This window comes from Amblyraja radiata, chromosome 33 (assembly GCF_010909765.2).
Source record: "Amblyraja radiata isolate CabotCenter1 chromosome 33, sAmbRad1.1.pri, whole genome shotgun sequence".
Taxonomy (NCBI): domain Eukaryota; kingdom Metazoa; phylum Chordata; class Chondrichthyes; order Rajiformes; family Rajidae; genus Amblyraja; species Amblyraja radiata.
In genome coordinates this window covers 1977077-1995096 of record NC_045988.1, presented here as the reverse complement: position 1 = coordinate 1995096, position 18020 = coordinate 1977077, and the positions used below count along the sequence as shown (strand labels likewise).

Here is an 18020-nt window from a genome sequence, read left to right as displayed (position 1 = left end):
AGATACAGAGGGGATCTGAGGGGAACCTTTTCACAGAGAGTGGCGAGTACCAGGAATACCATGCCGGGGGGAGTGGAGGAATCAGAAAGGGTGTCTATACGAGTACATGGGTAGGACAGGTTTGAAGGGATATAATAATAATAATATATTTTATTGTCATTGCACAGGGGCACAACGAGATTTGGAATGCAGCTTCCATCCGATGTCATAACTCAATTAGCTAAAAATGTAGACACCCAGAGAAACAAGATTAAAATAAACCCAGTTAAAACAGTATAAAGTGCAAATATGTCTGTGCCGGGTTGATGTGCGACGTGACCATCCGAGGGAGACAGTTCATGGGGGTGGGGGCACTCAGCAGGGCTGGTTCAGAGCAGTTATAGCTCTGGGGATGAAGCTGTTCCTAAGTCTAGAGGTGCGGGCGTCGAAGGCCTTGTAACGTCTGCTGGATGGTAGAAGTTCGAACAGACTATTGCAAGGGTGTGAGGAGTCTTTGTGAATGCTGACGGCCTTCCTGAGGCACCGTGTATTGTAGCCAAACATGAGCCAAACGCGGGCAGGTGGGACTAGTGTAGCTGGGACATGTTGGCCCATGTGGGCAAGTTGGACCAAAGGGCCTATCTCACACTGTATCACTCTATGAGCACTGAAATTGCTTTGGCGTTAAAGGCTATGGGCTGCATGCTGGAAAATGAGATTAGTACAGATTGATGCCCAATGATCAGCATGGACGTGATGGGCCAAATGGCCCGTTTCCATGCTGTATAAATCTATCAGAGGTCATCTCCTTCTCCTCCAGCCCTCTTGAGCAGGCATCTGAGCCACAGGCATTTGCTGCACTGCTGGCTGTCCAAGCTGCAGACATGAAAGTGCAGACATTCAGACGTCTCCTAGCAACTTAAAGGCTGCCATCTCTTTCCCCTGTACAAAAAACATTGCTCACAGGAATATTCCTCAGCTGCCTGCCCAGGTTACTGGAGTGTGTCTGGGAACAGATCCCACTTCACTCTCAGCAATGCAACCAGCAGTACTGTGCGAATGTCACAGATGAAGTAATTGATCTTTTTGCAGCGTTCACACACAGAATTAGGTGATCATCAACTGAGTTTTAACATCAAAATAATAGCTCGAAGCAGTTTCAAAATCTGCCATTCCAGCTCGGAAAAAGGGTTGAAACAAAGAACTGCAGGTGCAGATTTATACCAAAGATAGGCACAGAGTGCTGGAGTAACTCAGTGGGTCAGGCAGCATCTCTGGAGAACAAGGATAGACAATAGACAATAGATGCGGGAGTAGGCCATTTGGCCCTTCGAGCCAGCACCACCATTCAATATGATCATGGCTGATCATCCCCAATCAGTACCCCGTTCCCCATATCCCCTGACTCCGCTATTTTTAAGAGCCCTATCTAGCTCTCACATGAAAGCATCCAGAGAACCTGCCTCCACCGCCCTCTGAGGCAGAGAATTCCACAGACTCACCACTCTCTGTGAGAAAAAGTGTTTCCTCGTCTCTGTTCTAAATGGCCTACTCCAGCATTTTGTGTTTTGCCCGAGATTTGAGCATCTACAGTGTTTTTCTCCCACTCTTTTTTATCCCCTATAGAAACTATCCCACTTTCCTCGACATAGATTCAATTCTGATTACACACAATACAGTATAAACAATTTTGATTCATGCGCCTCCTACAGAAACATAGAAACATAGACAATAGGTGCAGGAGTAGGCCATTCAATATGATCATGGCTGATCATCCAACTCAGTATCCTGTACCTGCCTTCTCTCCATACCCCCTGATCCCTTTAGCCACAAGGGCCACATCTAACTCCCTCTTAAATATAGCCAATGAACTGTGGCCTCAACTACCTTCTGTGGCAAAGAATTCCACAGATTCACCACTCTCTGTGTAAAAAATGATTTTCTCATCTCGGGCCTAAAAGACTTCCCTCTTATCCTTAAACTGTGACCCCTTGTTCTGGACTTCCCCAACATCGGGAATAATCTTCCTGCATCTAGCCTGTCCAACCCCTTAAGAATTTTGTAAGTTTCTATAAGATCCCCCCTCAATCTTCTAAATTCTAGCGAGTACAAACCGAGTCTATCCAGTCTTTCTTCATATGAAAGTCCTGACATCCCAGGAATCAGTCTGGTGAACCTTCTCTGTACTCCCTCTATGGTAAGAAAGTGGTTGATAAGCTTGAAAGCTGAAGATACAAGAGCCTATGGAACCATTTTCTGCACAGCATACTCGTACACCCATACCAACCAGACCTTCGATGATATCAATACGTTCCACATGTTGGTCCATGACCAATTGACTTGAGCAGACAAGAGAGAACATTTGTTCTTCTGGACACAAAATGCTGGAGTAACTCAGGCTGAGAAGGAATGGAGAGAAGGAATGGGTGATGTTTTGGGACAAGACTTCTCTTCAGTCTGAAGAAGGATCTTGACCTGAAACGTTGCCCATTGCTTTTCTCCAGAGATGCTGCCTGTCCAATATGAGATATTCCAACATTTTGTGTCTATCGTCGGTGTAAACTAGCATCTGCAGTTCCTTCCTACACATTCTTTCTTATGGATATAAGCATTTGGTGATTGATTTCTACGCCAATTCCTACTTGTAGGTTATATCAGTCCCCAGGTTTGCTGCCGCATGTTCTTCTGCTGTCATCCACGCTGGTAAAGTGTTCCCCGAAACCCACTTTGTCCACTCAAAAAGTCCCGGCTCCACCCGAAGCTTTATCTGGTTCTCCTGTTGAAGTCCTGCAAACAACATATCCAGCATCACTGACTTAGTGACTCATTCAGCACAAAAAAACATCTCCAAATCAAACACATTACACGGGCTCATTGATGCTCCAAGGTCAGCATGTCTAATGTGTTTATAACGAGCAACATAAAAAAAGTTGACGAGTGCTTGAGCAGAGAGGAAAAGAGGAGGGGGGGGTGGAAACTAGTGGAAGCAAGGATAGATTCGAAGATTAAAAAGAAAGGGAGAATATTAACAGGAATACTAGAGAATTAAAACCCACACATGCATCTTTCAAGCAACAATCTTGCATCACTGCTTCATACAGCACTCCTGTCAACAGATCATCACTGACATTGGGTAGGAGGACTTTGATTTTATATATATATATGAAAGACAAAGAAACAGAATAAAAAGAGTGGTGAATCTTCAAAGTGTATTGTATGCACACCACATCTCATCCTCCCAACTTGCCACCTCCTCATAATTATTTAAACCTCAGAGATTTGAGAAGTCTATGGATATAGGCACTGTTTCATGAGCCCTCTCTGGGATAATGACAAACAAAGATACAATTAGGTGCAGGATACCCATCTCCTTTAGCCTGCTCCAGCATTCCTCTAGGAGGTTCACATTTGAACTGATTTTAACTTAAATTTGTAATCCTGCCAACTTCCACACCTCCGCTGATCAAGAATCTACATTAATCTTAAACAAAATGTTCCCTTCTTCCAACACTCTTCTAAGGAAGAGTTTCAAATACTCACGGCCTTCTGAGAAAATATTGTGCCTTATTTTTGTTTTAAGTGGATGTCCTCTTTTTTAAGCAGGTTTTCCTCATTCTAGATTAGCCCATGGGGAAAAATGTTCTCCTTATCCACCCTAAGAAGAACCCAGGATCTTATGTTTCAATCAAGATAACCTTCTCTCTTCTAAATGCAGACAAGCCTAGCCTATCCAACCTCTCCCCATAAGATAATCCCACAAGAATAAGAGAAAAAGCCTGAAGTAGGGTCTCGACCCAAAACGTCACCCATTCCTTCTCTCCAGAGAACTCCATCCCATTGAGTTACTCCAGCTTTTTGTGAATAGCCAAACAGCACATTTGCTGAATAGTCGTGTGTAGGAAAGAACTGCAGATGCTGGTTTAAATCGAAGGTAGGCACAAAATGCTGGAGTAACTCAGCGGGTGAGGCAGCATTTCTGGAGAGAAGGAATGGGCGACGTTTCTGGTCGAGATCCTTCTTCAGACTGATGTCAGGGGAGGGGGCGGGACAAAGATAGAATGTAGGCGGAGACAGTAAGACTAAAATGGGAGAATTGGGAAGGGGGAGGGGATGGAGAGAGAAAGCAAGGGCTATCTGAAGTTAGAGAAGTCAATGTTCATACCGCTGTGGTGTAAACCAGTGATTCCCAACCTGGGGCCATGGCAAATTTCAGGGGGGGCCACAGAAAAAGTTTCAAAGTTTCCACAGGTTCAATGAAGGGGGCCACAGAGCTACCACTCTGTTGCCTCCTACATTTCAGTTCTAATAAATTTAAATCTATGTAGTTGAAATATATTTTTAATGAATGTATGATTATAAATGGTTGTTTTATTGAACCCACAAAATATTTCTGATGTTTGTGGAATAGAATAAAAGAGAATATATGTGCAATTAATAGACACTGATATTTTTATGGAAGGCATTATAATATTGAAGTACTTTTTTTCCCGCTAATAATGTCAGGGGGGTGGCCACAGAAAAATTAAAAGATCCCAAGGGGGCCATGAGCTAAAAAAGGTTGGGAACCACTGGAACTACCCAAGCGAAAAATGAGGTGCTGTTCCTCCAATTTGTGCTTGGCCTCACTCTGACAATGGAGGAAACCCAGGACAGAAAGGAAATTCAAGGGTACAAGGGGGCCAAGGGTGAGAATAAAAGGCTTGGTACAGATGAACAGGAGGGGGTATAGAGTGAGACCTCTGGGGAGGTGTGGCAGAGGCTGGGTAGTGGGCCAGTGGAGGCATTAACATAAATAGATGTCCCCTTACCTCTTAGTATGTTGAATGCAGTCTGTACACAGCGTAACGATGGTGAACAGTAAACATAGTCAATGGTGGATTTACTCTCCAGCAGAGCCTCACCTGCAAGGCAAACATAACAATCAGATTAATCTTCCCACATATTCTGCAGGTAATGCAAAACCTGTTCTCAAACTTCCCCCTCAAAACTGAAAGTAACAAAGAGACTATTGTTCTGACATCTAATACATCCAACTTCCTGCCTGTCAGCTCCTGAAGCATAACGAGTCCAGAATATGTTCAGTCTAATTCTCCTCGTGCTAATCTTCCACCTCCCTAACCTGATTGGTGAACAGAAAGGTGGAATTAAACATTCCACACATTGTCCACCCACTGAATAAAACCCACAAATCATTTATTTAATGCAATTGTCAGACCTCGCTGTTGTGTTATACATCTTAAATCAAACAATGGGGTCAAGGAAAGAGATACATCATTTACTCAAAACAATCCACATCAGTGTAATCATCGTTTTAGATCTGTGACTGAATTCCAATTTTCCACTCATGTGAATATTGCCTGATGTCCTTGACTACAAATCCTGCAACTCCATCTCCCTAAACAAGGGCCATCTCTTGGGTTTGGGTTGGGTTTGAGTCGCTGCCTCAAAAAGGCTGGCAGTATCATCAAAGACCCACACCATCCTGGCCACACACTCATCTCCCTGCTGCCTTCAGGTAGAAGGTACAGGAGCCTGAAGATTGCAACAACCAGGTTCAGGAATAGCTACTTCCCCACAGCCACCTGGCTCGGACAAAACTCTGATTATTAATAACCCATTATCTGTTATCTGCACTTTATCAGTTTATTTATTCATGTGTGTATATATTTATATTATGGTATATGGACACACTGATCTGTTCTGTAGTCAATGCCTACTATGTTCTGTGTGCTGAAGCAAAGCAAGAATTTCATTGTCCTATCAGGGACACATGACAATAAACTCACTTGAACACTTCCTTAATGTTACCCAACTAGAGAACAAAGTTTATAGGAAGGAAGTGCAGATGCTGGTTTATACCGAAGGTAGACACAAAGTGTTGCTAATTCGCCGGGTCAGGCAGCATCCCTGGAGAAAAGGAACGGCTGACTTTTCGCCTCGGAACCCTTCTTCCAAGCGGATCTTCAGATCGGAACGATGAAGGGTTCCGACCCAAAACATCACCTGTTACTTTTCTCCGGAGAAGCTGCCTGACCCGCTGAGTTGCTCCAGCACTTTGTGGTCTATCTTCGGTAGATTCCGACCCATTTGTAGAGGATGTGATGACTCTTTAGGATCACTGCTGCCTTCAATCAGACCAATCTTTGACCAAGCTCTGCCAGTCCAGATATCATTGAAGTAAGTCAGACTTTCTCCCATGCCAAGCTTCGATGTGACACACAAAAGAGAACACAGCCTCCAATTGGTACATGTGACAATAAAAGACCTCTGAAACCTTGGGGTTTTGTGTCTGACCCAGGAATCTGTACACCTGAAGATCACCTTCCTTTCCCTTGGCATTCAGATTTGTTGGTTCAAATAGTACTGGGGCTCTAAACCTTGGTCAGAGATTTCAAACCGAGGATGACAGTGAGAATGTTTACAAGAACTCAAGATTGCCATGAGAATAGGAAAACGACAGCACACAAGCCAATAGACAATAGGTGCAGGAGTAGGCCATTCAGCCCTTCGAGCCAGCACCGCCATTCAATGTGATCACGGCTGATCATCCCCAATCAGTACCCCGTTCCTGCCTTCTCCCCATATCTCCTGACCGCTATTTTTAAGAGCCCCATCTAGCTCTCTCTTGAAAGCATCCAGAGAACCGGCCTCCACCGCCCTCTGAGGCAGAGAATTCCACAGACTCACAACTAACTCTCTGTGAGAAAAAGTGTTTCCTCGTCTCCGTTCTAAATGGCTTACCCCTTATTCTTAAACTGTGGCCCCTGGTTATGGACTCCCCCAACATTGGGAACATGTTTCCTGCCTCCAGCGTGTCCACGCCCTTACCAATCTTATATGTTTCAATGAGAAACCCTCTCATCCTTCTAAACTGCTGAGTGTACAAGCCCAGCTGCTCCATTCTCTCAGCAAATGACAGTCCTGCATATGACAGTCCCGCCATGGTCAGAGATTTCAAACCGAGGATGACAGTGAGAATGTTTACAAGAACTCAAGATTGCCATGAGAATAGGAAAAATCTTCCAAATCTGAGGAAGGACACCAAATCTGAGGAAGGACATTATTGCCATAGAGGGAGTGCAGAGAAGGTTCACCAGACTGATTCCTGGGATGTCAGGACTGTCTTATGAAGAAAGACTGGATAGACTTGGTTTATACTCTCTAGAATTTAGGAGATTGAGAGGGGATCTTATAGAAACTTACAAAATTCTTAAGGGGTTGGACAGGCTAGATGCAGGAAGATTGTTCCCGATGTTGGGGAAGTCCAGGACAAGGGGTCACAGCTTAAGGATAAGGGGGAAATCCTTTAAAACCGAGATGAGAAGAACTTTTTTCACACAGAGAGTGGTGAATCTCTGGAACTCTCTGCCACAGAGGGTAGTCGAGGCCAGTTCATTGGCTATATTTAAGAGGGAGTTAGATGTGGCCCTTGTGGCTAAGGGGATCAGAGGGTATGGAGAGAAGGCAGGTACGGGATACTGAGTTGGATGATCAGCCATGATCATATTGAATGGCGGTGCAGGCTCGAAGGGCCGAATGGCCTACTCCTGCACCTAATTTCTATGTTTCTATGTAATAGGAAAACGACAACACACAAGCCGCAAGAGGACCTCAAATTGCGAGTGAAGGGTCAGTATTGTTGATAGAATTAACTTACCGACAAGCCTGGCCTGGGTACAGCCGAACACAGTGATGGGAGCATCTTTCTCATAGTCCTTATAACCACCACTTCTTTGCGGTAAACTTGGGGGCATGTTCAAATTGGACCGTATGTAATCACCTATTGCAAGAGTAAATGTCAGTGGATTAACCCTAGAGATAGAAGCCTGAACAAAACACCAGCCGTTGAAACAAGATTTATCATCAGCACATTCATGACTCTGGAAAGATTAGCATTTCATTTCTCTTAACTTGACAAAAGCAGGTCGGAACCTCCACTAAGTGAAATCAGTCGACAACGAAACAGCGCACTGTTTCAAAATGCTGACCAAGGGGGAAGAGACTGTGGTGTAATGGACCACTACGATGCTACAGGTGGATGTCAAATCACCGTGCCTTGAGTGAGCAATTGGCATCTCCTAATGTTGCCATCTTAAGGAGCGACATTGTCTTCTGTCTACTAGAGTGCAGTAAAGTCCACGGCCTCACCCGCTGAGTTACTCCAGCATTTTGTATTACCCCATTCTATTGAGTGACTAATACTAACATGATCTATTGTTCCTTTCACATGTTGTGTTTATTTTCCCCACATGGATTCTGCAAGAGTGAATTTTATTCCGTAACTCGGGAGATTTGGGCAGTGATTTATGAATTCTGCAAGGGCAAACTTCTCAAACCTGAACGCGGCATCGCAGGTTTGGAGAATAGTCATGAGATTTAAATTCAGTCAGGACTCTGCTGTTCTTTCAAAGTGTGTCACTGAATCTTTTTATATCCACCCAAGGGCCTTGGCGTTACCCAAAAGAGGGCAGCCTGATGGCACGGCACACAGTACTGTGTGAGGGAACGTCAGCCCAGACAGTGTTGAAGGTGAAACAAGGTTGTGACTGCAAGCTCCTCCTCACATCAGGTCATGCGAATGGAAACAGGTGCCTCCGGGCCCCACGAGGGAAAACAGACCAACCTTTTGAGTCGAAGCATTGAGAGAGCCAGTGCTTCCCAAAAACCACATCCATCCTCTCCCCGTGCCGGCAAATGTACAGATCCCGTTTGACCAGACTGGCCCGACAGTTCTTCGCCAACATCTGTGAGAACACCAAGCAAAAGAGTAGTGCAGTGTTGCGGAGATCGCTGGTCGGCGCGGACTCGGTGGGCCGAAGGGCCTGTGTCCATGCTGTACCTCCTGTCTCCCTGCCGTATCTCCAAACCAAACTAAACAAGTACTTTCCAGTGGCAATGAAAAGTAACCAATGCAAAAAACAGTAAAACCAAATATGTATTATCCATTTGGGGCCTCTGTTTAATGCCTGTCTTTCCCCCAATGGTTTGTTTGTGGATTGGCCAGGATAAGGATAAAAACACAAAGTGCTGGAGGAACTCAGCATCTGTGGTCAAGCAGCATCTGTGGTGACGTTTTAGGTCAGGACTCTTCTTCAGACTGACCGAAACATCGCCTGTCCGTTCAATCCACAGATGCTGCCTGACCAAGCGAGTTCCTCCAGCACTTGGTGGTTTGCTGAAGATTCCACGTGTGTGACCGATGAAGGATGCAAGTGGCACACCTCTTCCCCCTCTCTCCTTCTTGTGCACCTCTATCCCATTGTGCACCTATTTCTCTCACTATCCCTATCTCCACATGTCCCCTTCCATCTGGCTTTACCTTTCACTCCTCTCCTCTCTCCTCACCTGACGCCTTTATTCTCCTTTTCATCTCTATGCTTTGTCACTTACTTCTCCTCCCCTGCATCAACCTATCACTTGCCAAGCTTCCCCCTCCCCCATTGCAATCAGGCTGAAGAAGTGTCCCGACCCAAACCACCACCCATTCATTCCCTCTCAACGTGCCACCTTCCCCACTGAGATACTCCAGCACTGGGATTTTCTCCAATTGCTTTTCATTGGCGATTTAATATTTACCAACAGCATCAGCAGCGAGCAGGCAACACCTTTATTTTATTCACGTGGCAAGGAGTCTCAGGAACCCACCTTCTGGGAAACTTTGGATGGAGACAGGATTTTGTCCATCCTGCATTGATTGGTGTTGATCAGCAGGGGGCAGAGTGTGCACATTTGATGCCAAGGTAGCCTGCAATAGGTGTTTAAGAAGGAACTGCAGATGCTGGAAAATCGAAGGTAGACAAAAAAGCTGGAGAAACTCAGCGGGTGCAGCAGCATCTATGGAGCGAAGGAAATAGGCAACGTTTCGGGACGAAAACCTGAAGGAAATAGGCAACGTTTCGGGACGAAACCCTGAAGGAAATAGGCAACGTTTCGGGCCGAAACCCGGAAGGGTTTCGGCCCGAAACGTTGCCTATTTCCTTCGCTCCATAGATGCTGCTGCACCCGCTGAGTTTCTCCAGCTTTTTTCAGCCCGAAACGTTGCCTATTTCCTTCAGGGTTTCGTCCCGAAACGTTGCCTATTTCCTTCGCTCCATAGATGCTGCTGCACCCGCTGAGTTTCTCCAGCTTTTTTGTGAGCCTGCAACAGGTGGTGAATCTGTGGAATTCTTTGCCACAGAAGGCTGTGGAGGCCACAAGTCAGTGGATATTTTTAAGGCAGAGAAAAATAGATTCTTGATTAGTACGGATGTCAGGGGTTATGGATGATCAGCCACGATCATATTTAATGGCGGTGCTGGCTCGAAGGGCCGAATGGCCTGCTCCTGCAGCTATGTTCTATGTTTCTAAGGCAGGAGACGGAGGTTGAGAGGGTGAGATAGATCAGCAATGATTGAATTGTGGAGTAGACTTGATGGACCGAATGGCCTAATACTGCTCCTATCACTTATGACCTTAAACCCCACAGATCCAGCTGATGTCGCCCCTTGCCCATCGCCCCCGTAGTGCAGAAGGTGGGCATCAGCTGGGTTTGTCTCCACACTAGAGGAATGTTAAGAGGTCACAGCCATGATTTATTACACTGGTGCTGTTGCAGCTAGACTTGGTGTCCTTTTTGAAAGGACTTCTAATAAGAGATTTAACAGATTTATGAGGAGAAGTCAGAATGAACTATAACTGCTTCCACTCCTAGGAGGATGAATAACCAAAGGATAGAAGGCAAGTTGATTGAAATCAAATCGGAGCGGGGACTTGGAAGATTCTTTTTAACGTATGATAAGCATAGAGTACAGATGATAGAAGCAGGTACAACAGTGACATTCAAAAGCCAATTCCATCGAGGGGATCTATCGCAGTCGCTGCCTCAAAAAGGCTGGCAATATCATCAAGGACCCACACCATCCTGGCCACACACTCAGCTACCTTCAGGTAGAAGGTACAGGAGCCTGAAGCCTGCAACGACCAGGTTCAGGAATAGCTACTTCCCCACAGCCATCAGGCTATTAAACCTGGCTCGGACAAAACTCTGAACATTAATAGCCCATTATCTGTTATCTGCACTTTATCAGTTTATTTATTCATGTGTGTATATATTTATACAATGGTATATGGACACACTGATCTGTTTTGTAGTCAATGCCTACTATGTTCTGCTGTGCTGAAGCAAAGCAGGAATTTCATTGTGTTATCAGGGACACATGACTCTTTGACTCTTGAATAAACTTGTTAAGATGTAAATTGGCAGGAGCATGAGGAAATGTCAGAGAGTGTATCCAAGCATGGGGATCGGTACAAAGTGCCGCAAGGCCACAATCTGCTGCAATCATTCACCATCAGACATTTTTACAGGAGGGGCCACAACATGCAAATATAGATGCAGCTTACCAGCATTGGTTGGCAGATGACGTTGGAGGGCAGGGACAGAGCCTCACCAGGCCCCTGCTCCTCCTGGTTTCTCCTCCGAAGAACTCCGTCATATAAGCTGGCGCCGGCAGAAGCAGACGCAGTCAGGAATGAGTTGGATCTGAGTAAAGATCATAAGATCATAAGTGATCGAAGCAGAATTAGGCCATTCGGCCCATCAAGTCTACTCCGCCATTCAATCATAGCTGATCTATCTCTCCCTCCTAACCCCATTTCCTGCCTTCTCCCCATAACCTCTGACACCTATACTAATCAAGAATCTATTAATCTCTGCCTTAAATATATCCACTGACTTGGCCTCTACAGCCGTCTGTGGCAAAGAATTCCACAGATTCACCACCCTCTAACTAAAGACATTCCTCCTCCCCTCCTTCCTAAAAGAACGTCCTTTAATTCTGAGGCTGTGCCCTCTGGTCCTAGACTCTCCCACTAGTGGAAACATCCTCTCCACATCCACTCTGCCCAAGCCTTTCACTATTCTGTATGTTTCAATGAGGTCCCCCCTCATTCTTCTGAACTCCAGCGAGTACAGGCCCAGTGCCGTCAAACGCTCATCATATGTTAACCTACTCATTCCTGGGATCGTTCTAGTGAACCTCCCCTGGAGTAAAGGCGAGAAGGGAAAGATTTAATAGGAGCCTGAGGGGCAACCTATTCAACACAGAGTGTGATGTATACACGGAACAAGCTGCAAGAGGGAATCATTGAGGCAAGGACAGTAACAGCATTTAAAAGACCCTCTGACAGGTACATGGATAGAGAATTGGATATGGGTCAAACACAGGCAACTGGGACTCTTCAGTCGGGCACCTTGGTCAGCATGGGCGTAGGGCTGAAGGGATGTTTCCATATTGTATGGCCATGACTCTATAAAGACACAGGTTTAGTTTATGCTGCTGACCAGTCAGCAGAATGACCATACGCGATCACATCCAGCCATCCAGTGTGCAGTTACAGGAGAAAGAGAATTCCATAGGTTTGTACGGCAATCAGTATCATAATATCCCAGTATCTCGTTGCTATGACAATTTATCTTGAGAGATCTTCTAACATCCCACACCATAGGAACATCATCAAGATGCCAAATGCAAACACCAACAAATCATTGACAAAAGGGAGCAAATGGACAATTGGACAGGAGAGTTTGTGCGTAATGTTACATTCAGTCAAAGGCAGAACAAATATCATCAGTTTCCTTCAAACACGAAGACTTAAGGGCCTGTCCCACTTACATGTCCTTGGCACGCAAATTACGCGACCTCGTGGTTGCATTGAGCCGCGACGGTCCCACGAAGGTCCGGCGTGATTACATGCGTATGCACAGCCGACTGGAGTGCGTGACGTCATTTGAAGATAGACACAAAATGCTGGAGTAACTCAGCGGGACCGGCAGCATCTTTGGAGAGAAGGAATGGATGATGTTTCGTGTCGAGACTCTTCTTCAGTCTGAAAAGAAGGGTCTTGACCCGAAACGTCACCCATTGCTTCTCTCCAGAGATGCTGCCGGTCCCGCTGAGCTACTCCTGCATTTTGTGTCCATCTTCAATTTTCTTGGCCCCGCTCTGGGAGTAGAAGTGGGGGCGGATCCGGACCGCAACGGCCGTGAGCCCCAGGCCGAGTTTGGCGATAGTTTGCCTGCTTCTGCTGCTGTTGGAGGTGAGACGTTGCGTCGCGCCAGGGTCTTGGGCCTGTCCCACTTTGGCCGTCAGTTCCGCGACAGGCCGTTGGCGCGCAAAGATTTCATTCGCTGCAAACATTTCGGAGCCCCACGCGATGTCGCACACAATTACATACCCCTCCGCGCTTCTCAGTGGGACCGGCACCGCGCGGTCACACGATGCCCGTGCGCCTCAATGCGGCCACGAGGTCGCGTAATTTGCGTGCGAAAGAACACGTAAGTGGGACAGGGCCTTTACACATTACCCGTCAACATCCGGTGAGAGGCCAGACGGTTTTATGGCTGTGAATCACTTGTGGTGTTATTGCCTTCAGAAACATAGAAACATAGAAAATAGGTGCAGGAGTAGGCCATTCGGCCCTTCGAGCCTGCACCGCCATTCAATATGATCATGGCTGATCATCCAACTCAGTATCCAGAGGAAGTGGAACAGTGATGCTACCAAGATGCTCCTCACAGTAACCAAGACACTCCTCCGCTACTCACCCATGGAAGACCCACGTATCGCATTCGTCTGCTTTGGCAATGTAGTTTTCTGGGAGCAGGCCAGAGCATCCCGTGGCCAGTGAGGTGCCATAGATCCAGCCCTCGCTGGTGCTGCTCTGCTCGATCGGTGACATGAATATAAAGTCTCCTTGCACCAGTTCCAGCTCGTCATCGTTCTGTGGCGTGTACGGGTACATCACTCGCAGAGTCTGGCAATAGGAAAACACAGCAGAGAATCATCTTCAAACCATAGTTACACCACAAGCCGGTCACAGAAAGGAAGACATTGGGGAAAAAATGATTTTAAATGATTGAGTTAGTGATATTTATCCAGGGCACACCAACTCCACTCAGTAGACAAAAATGCTGGAGAAACTCAGCGGGTGCAGCAGCATCTATGGAGCGAAGGAAATAGGCAACGTTTCGGGCCGAAACCCTTCCGGGTTTCGGCCCGAAACATTGACTATTTCCTTCAGGGTTTCGTCCCGAAACGTTGCCTATTTCCTTCGCTCCATAGATGCTGCTGCACCCGCTGAGTTTCTCCAGCACTTTTGTCTACCTTCGATTTTCCAGCATCTGCAGTTCCTTCTTAATCAACTCCACTCAGTAGTTCCCTCCACAGAAGGCGATATACCAAATGCATAATCAGTCTGAAGAAGGGTCTCAACCCAAAACGTCACCCATTCCTTCTCTCCAGGGATGCTGCCTGTCCCGCCGAGTTCCTCCAGCGTTTTGTGTTTATCTTAAATGTCATAACTATCTCAGAAGATCTTCGGTGTAAACCAGCATCTGTAGTTCCTTCCCCGCACTTGTTGAGTCAATGTTGCCTGTGTCGTTCATAGGGGAACAGCCCCATATTTGGAGTCCCAAAGGTTCATAACTTCCACCCTCACAAGTTGCAGCGCTCACATCATGCCCACACATCTCAATCAAGCAGCCTTTTTTGTCATTCAGACTTTTCAGTCTGAAGAAGGGTCTCAACCCAAAACGTCACCCATTCAGTCTGAATGGAATTTTGTGCCTTGCAGTCATAACATAGAATAAAAATAACAAAACACACAATAAACACAATTTAACATCCACCACAGTGAGTCTACCAGGCACCTCCTCACTGTGATGGAAGGCAAAAGTCTTAAAGTCCTTGTCTCTTCCTCCTTGTTCTCCATCACCATCTCCCCTTTGACCTCCCTCACCATCTCCCCTTTGACCTCCCTCACCACCAAGTCCAGACTGTCCTGGGCCAAGGAGCAGAATACACTTCACTGTTGACCCCTCCAATTCACACCAGCCTTAATAGGAATGGAATCACCAACTTGGACAATGTTAAACGACGTGTGCGAAGGAACTGCAGATGCTGGTCTACACTGTAGATAGACATAGAAAGGAGTAACTCAGCGGGTCAGGCAGCATCTCTGGAGAAAAGGAATGGGTGATGTTTCGGGTTGAGACCCTTCTTCAGACTGAGAGTCAGGGGAAAGGGAAACGAGAGATCTAGACGGTGATATAGTGAGATATAGTTGGGTTACTCCAGCTTTATCCAGCGTCGGCAGTTCCTTCCTACACAGGATCCAACAGGCAGCATCTCTGGAGAAAAGGAATAGGTGACGTTTTAGGTCGGAACCCTTCTTCAGACTGAAAGTGGGGTGGGGGTGGAGGCTGAAAAGAACAAGCTTCCCGAGTTCATCTGTTGCCAGCCCTATTTTGTTCTGGCCTTCAGTCTGAAGAAGGGTTCCAACCCAAAACGTCACCTATTCCTTCTCTCCAGAGATGCTGCCTAGCCCGCTGAGTTACTCCAACACAATACGTCTATCTAAAGATAAATCAATGGTTACGTTTTGTTTCTTCTCTTCGTTACCTATATATTTTTTCATTATTTTACACACTAAATTTACAACGAACAAGTTTAACTTTTTATTTTAATTCACGTTCCATCTGCCAGCTGGTGAATTGGTTCCGAGCCATCGCGTTGGAGGAGAGGTCGGATTTAATGAATCTCAGTGAGCTAAAAATAACCCAAATTCCCGCCACAATCACAAAGCAGATTTATTTCACCAGAAAGAATGCAACAAGTGGAGGAGTGTTACATAAATACAAATCGACCCACTCACTAAACAGTGGACTCGAGACACAAACGCTGAGAATGTGGACGATATCATTCTGCTCGGCTGCAGAATGTTCATCGACTACGGCTTCACAAGATCAGTCTAGAGGCAGGGCCACGGTTTAGTTTTCGAGATACAGCGTGGAAACAGGCCCTTCGGCCCACCGAGTCCACGCTGACCAGTGATCCCCATACACTAGGAACAATTCACCATTTTTTATGGAAGCCAATCAGCCTACAAATCTGTACATCTTTGGGATGTGGGTGGAAACTGGGGCACCCGGAGGAAACCCACGAGGTCACGGGGAGAACGTACAAACTCTGTACAGAATCAGGATCCAGAGTCCATAGTCAGGATTGAACCTGGGTCTCTGGCGCTGTGAGGCAGCAACTCTACCGCTGCTCATGTTACATCTCCTGTGGCCTCGCAGTTGCTTTACACTCTCCATGAATCTTCGCAAGTATTTGCCTGCATTGGGTCGGACGTGAAGCCTCACCCCCCCACCGACTCGCACTTTGCTTGAGAATATTTACCTCGTGATTAGCGAACCGGATGTCTCGGGAATAAAGAGCAGCCACCCAGTCGCAGCCCAGCTTCAGGTCTACGCCACGAGCCAGCTTCTCCAGCGCGGTCAAGTGATTGGGCTGGAAGTGATAGGCTAGCGTGACATGGAGCTGCTTCTTGTGAGGCTCCACTTGCACATCTACAAGAGAGGGACAACGGTGGAGTTAGGACAAACAATGAAAATAAAGTACCTGCCACATAAATGCAGCAAGGAATGTACACAAGCAAGATCCCATGCTGAGTAGAGGTACATCAGGGCTGGTCGCTTCAGTGGTAAATATTGCCCAAATATACTAACGGAATCAAGGGATATGGGGAGAAAGCAGGAACGGGGTACTGATTGGGGATGATCAGCCATGATCACATCGAATGGCGGTGCTGGCTCGAAGGGCCGAATGGCCTCCTTCTGCACCTATTGTCTATGTTTCTATACTCAGTGGAACCACACCCCAATTTCTCATCTAAAACGCCTCCATGAGATCTTTTCTGACCCAGGATTTGACAGATGAACAGGTCACATTCCCAGTCATATTATTAATTCCGTGGAGTTATATAGAAGCCCTCAATCACCTCATTCAGTAGACTATGCCACCCACGCACAGGTCATTCTGTTGATCGTGTCCCCACCACCCAACTCCTGAACCAGACTTCAGCCAACTTGAAGCCAAGTGGTGAGTCTGTGGAATTCTCTGCCTCAAAGTGCGGTGGAGGCAGGTTCTTTCAAGAGAGAACTAGATAGGGCTCTTAAAAATAGCGGAGTCAGGGGAGAAGGCAGGAACGGGGTACTGATTGGGGATGATCAGCCATGATCACATTGAATGGCGGTGCTGGCTCGAAGGGGCGAATGGCCTACTCCTGCACCTATTGTCGATTGTCTATTGAATGAATGAATAGGTTTATTGGCCAAGTATGTTCACATACAAGGTATTTGCCTTGGTGCTCCGCCCGCCAGTGACATACAACCTATTACTCTGGCCACCATATGTTCAACACCATTGTTAATATGATTTCCCACCTGCTTTACTCGTGGCCTCCGATGCAAAATCTGCAGCAAATTTCTTGATGATTTCTGCGCTCTCCTCCTCCACGAAGAGACCGATGAAGTTGGACGAGGTGTACAGCTCCAGGGAGAGGGGGAGCGGGAAGGTCTCCTTCCACCGGCTCACCGTGTTCTGCAAGGCTTCACACAGACCCTCCACTTTGCTGTCCTCGCACTGGAAAAACAACGAGCACAGTCAGCATCCGGCGGGCAACACCAGGCCAGCTATATGCCCAGCCCCATGCTCGAGAACCAAGTAACAGCCCAAACACAGGGCAGCCCACCACTTAGTATCACACACACACAACTCCACAAGTTTAGTTTAGATATACAGAGCAGAACCCACCGAGTCCGTGCCGACCAGCGATCCCCGCGCACCAACGCTATCCTACACACACCAGCGACAATTTACATTTATGCCAAGCCAATTAACCTACAAACAGACCCTCACAATACTGCCAGATCACGGCTGTATTACATCCAGCATTCAAATCCACAGAGCCTCAGTATCAAAAAGCTGGAGTAACTCAGCGGGACTGACAGCATCTCTGGAGAAAAGGAATAGGTGACGTTTCGGGTCGAGACCCTTCTTCAGACTGAGAGTCAGGGGACAGGGAAACGAGAGATCTAGATGGTGATATAGTGAGATATAGCTGAGTTACTCCAGCTTTATCTTCAGTTTAATCCAGCATCGGCAGTTCCTTCCTACACAGGATCCAATATCATATTGTTGACCATTGTTCCACTATAT

The 18020-nt window shown here is 46.6% G+C and overlaps 1 protein-coding gene across 1 annotated transcript in view; it reads right to left on the bottom strand.

Moving 5' to 3' along the window:
- Nucleotides 1–18020, bottom strand: part of ubash3b (ubiquitin associated and SH3 domain containing B) — a 101305-nt gene that overhangs the window by 5484 nt on the left and 77801 nt on the right. Inside the window, exons 4-11 of the mRNA XM_033049822.1 lie at nt 17246–17444; nt 16200–16369; nt 13565–13773; nt 11362–11500; nt 8603–8723; nt 7637–7759; nt 4788–4880; nt 2622–2766 (exon numbers count right to left, since the gene is read on the bottom strand). Of these exons, the coding sequence (XP_032905713.1) occupies nt 2622–2766; nt 4788–4880; nt 7637–7759; nt 8603–8723; nt 11362–11500; nt 13565–13773; nt 16200–16369; nt 17246–17444 (1199 nt within the window). The remainder of the gene's footprint in view (nt 1–2621; nt 2767–4787; nt 4881–7636; nt 7760–8602; nt 8724–11361; nt 11501–13564; nt 13774–16199; nt 16370–17245; nt 17445–18020) is intronic.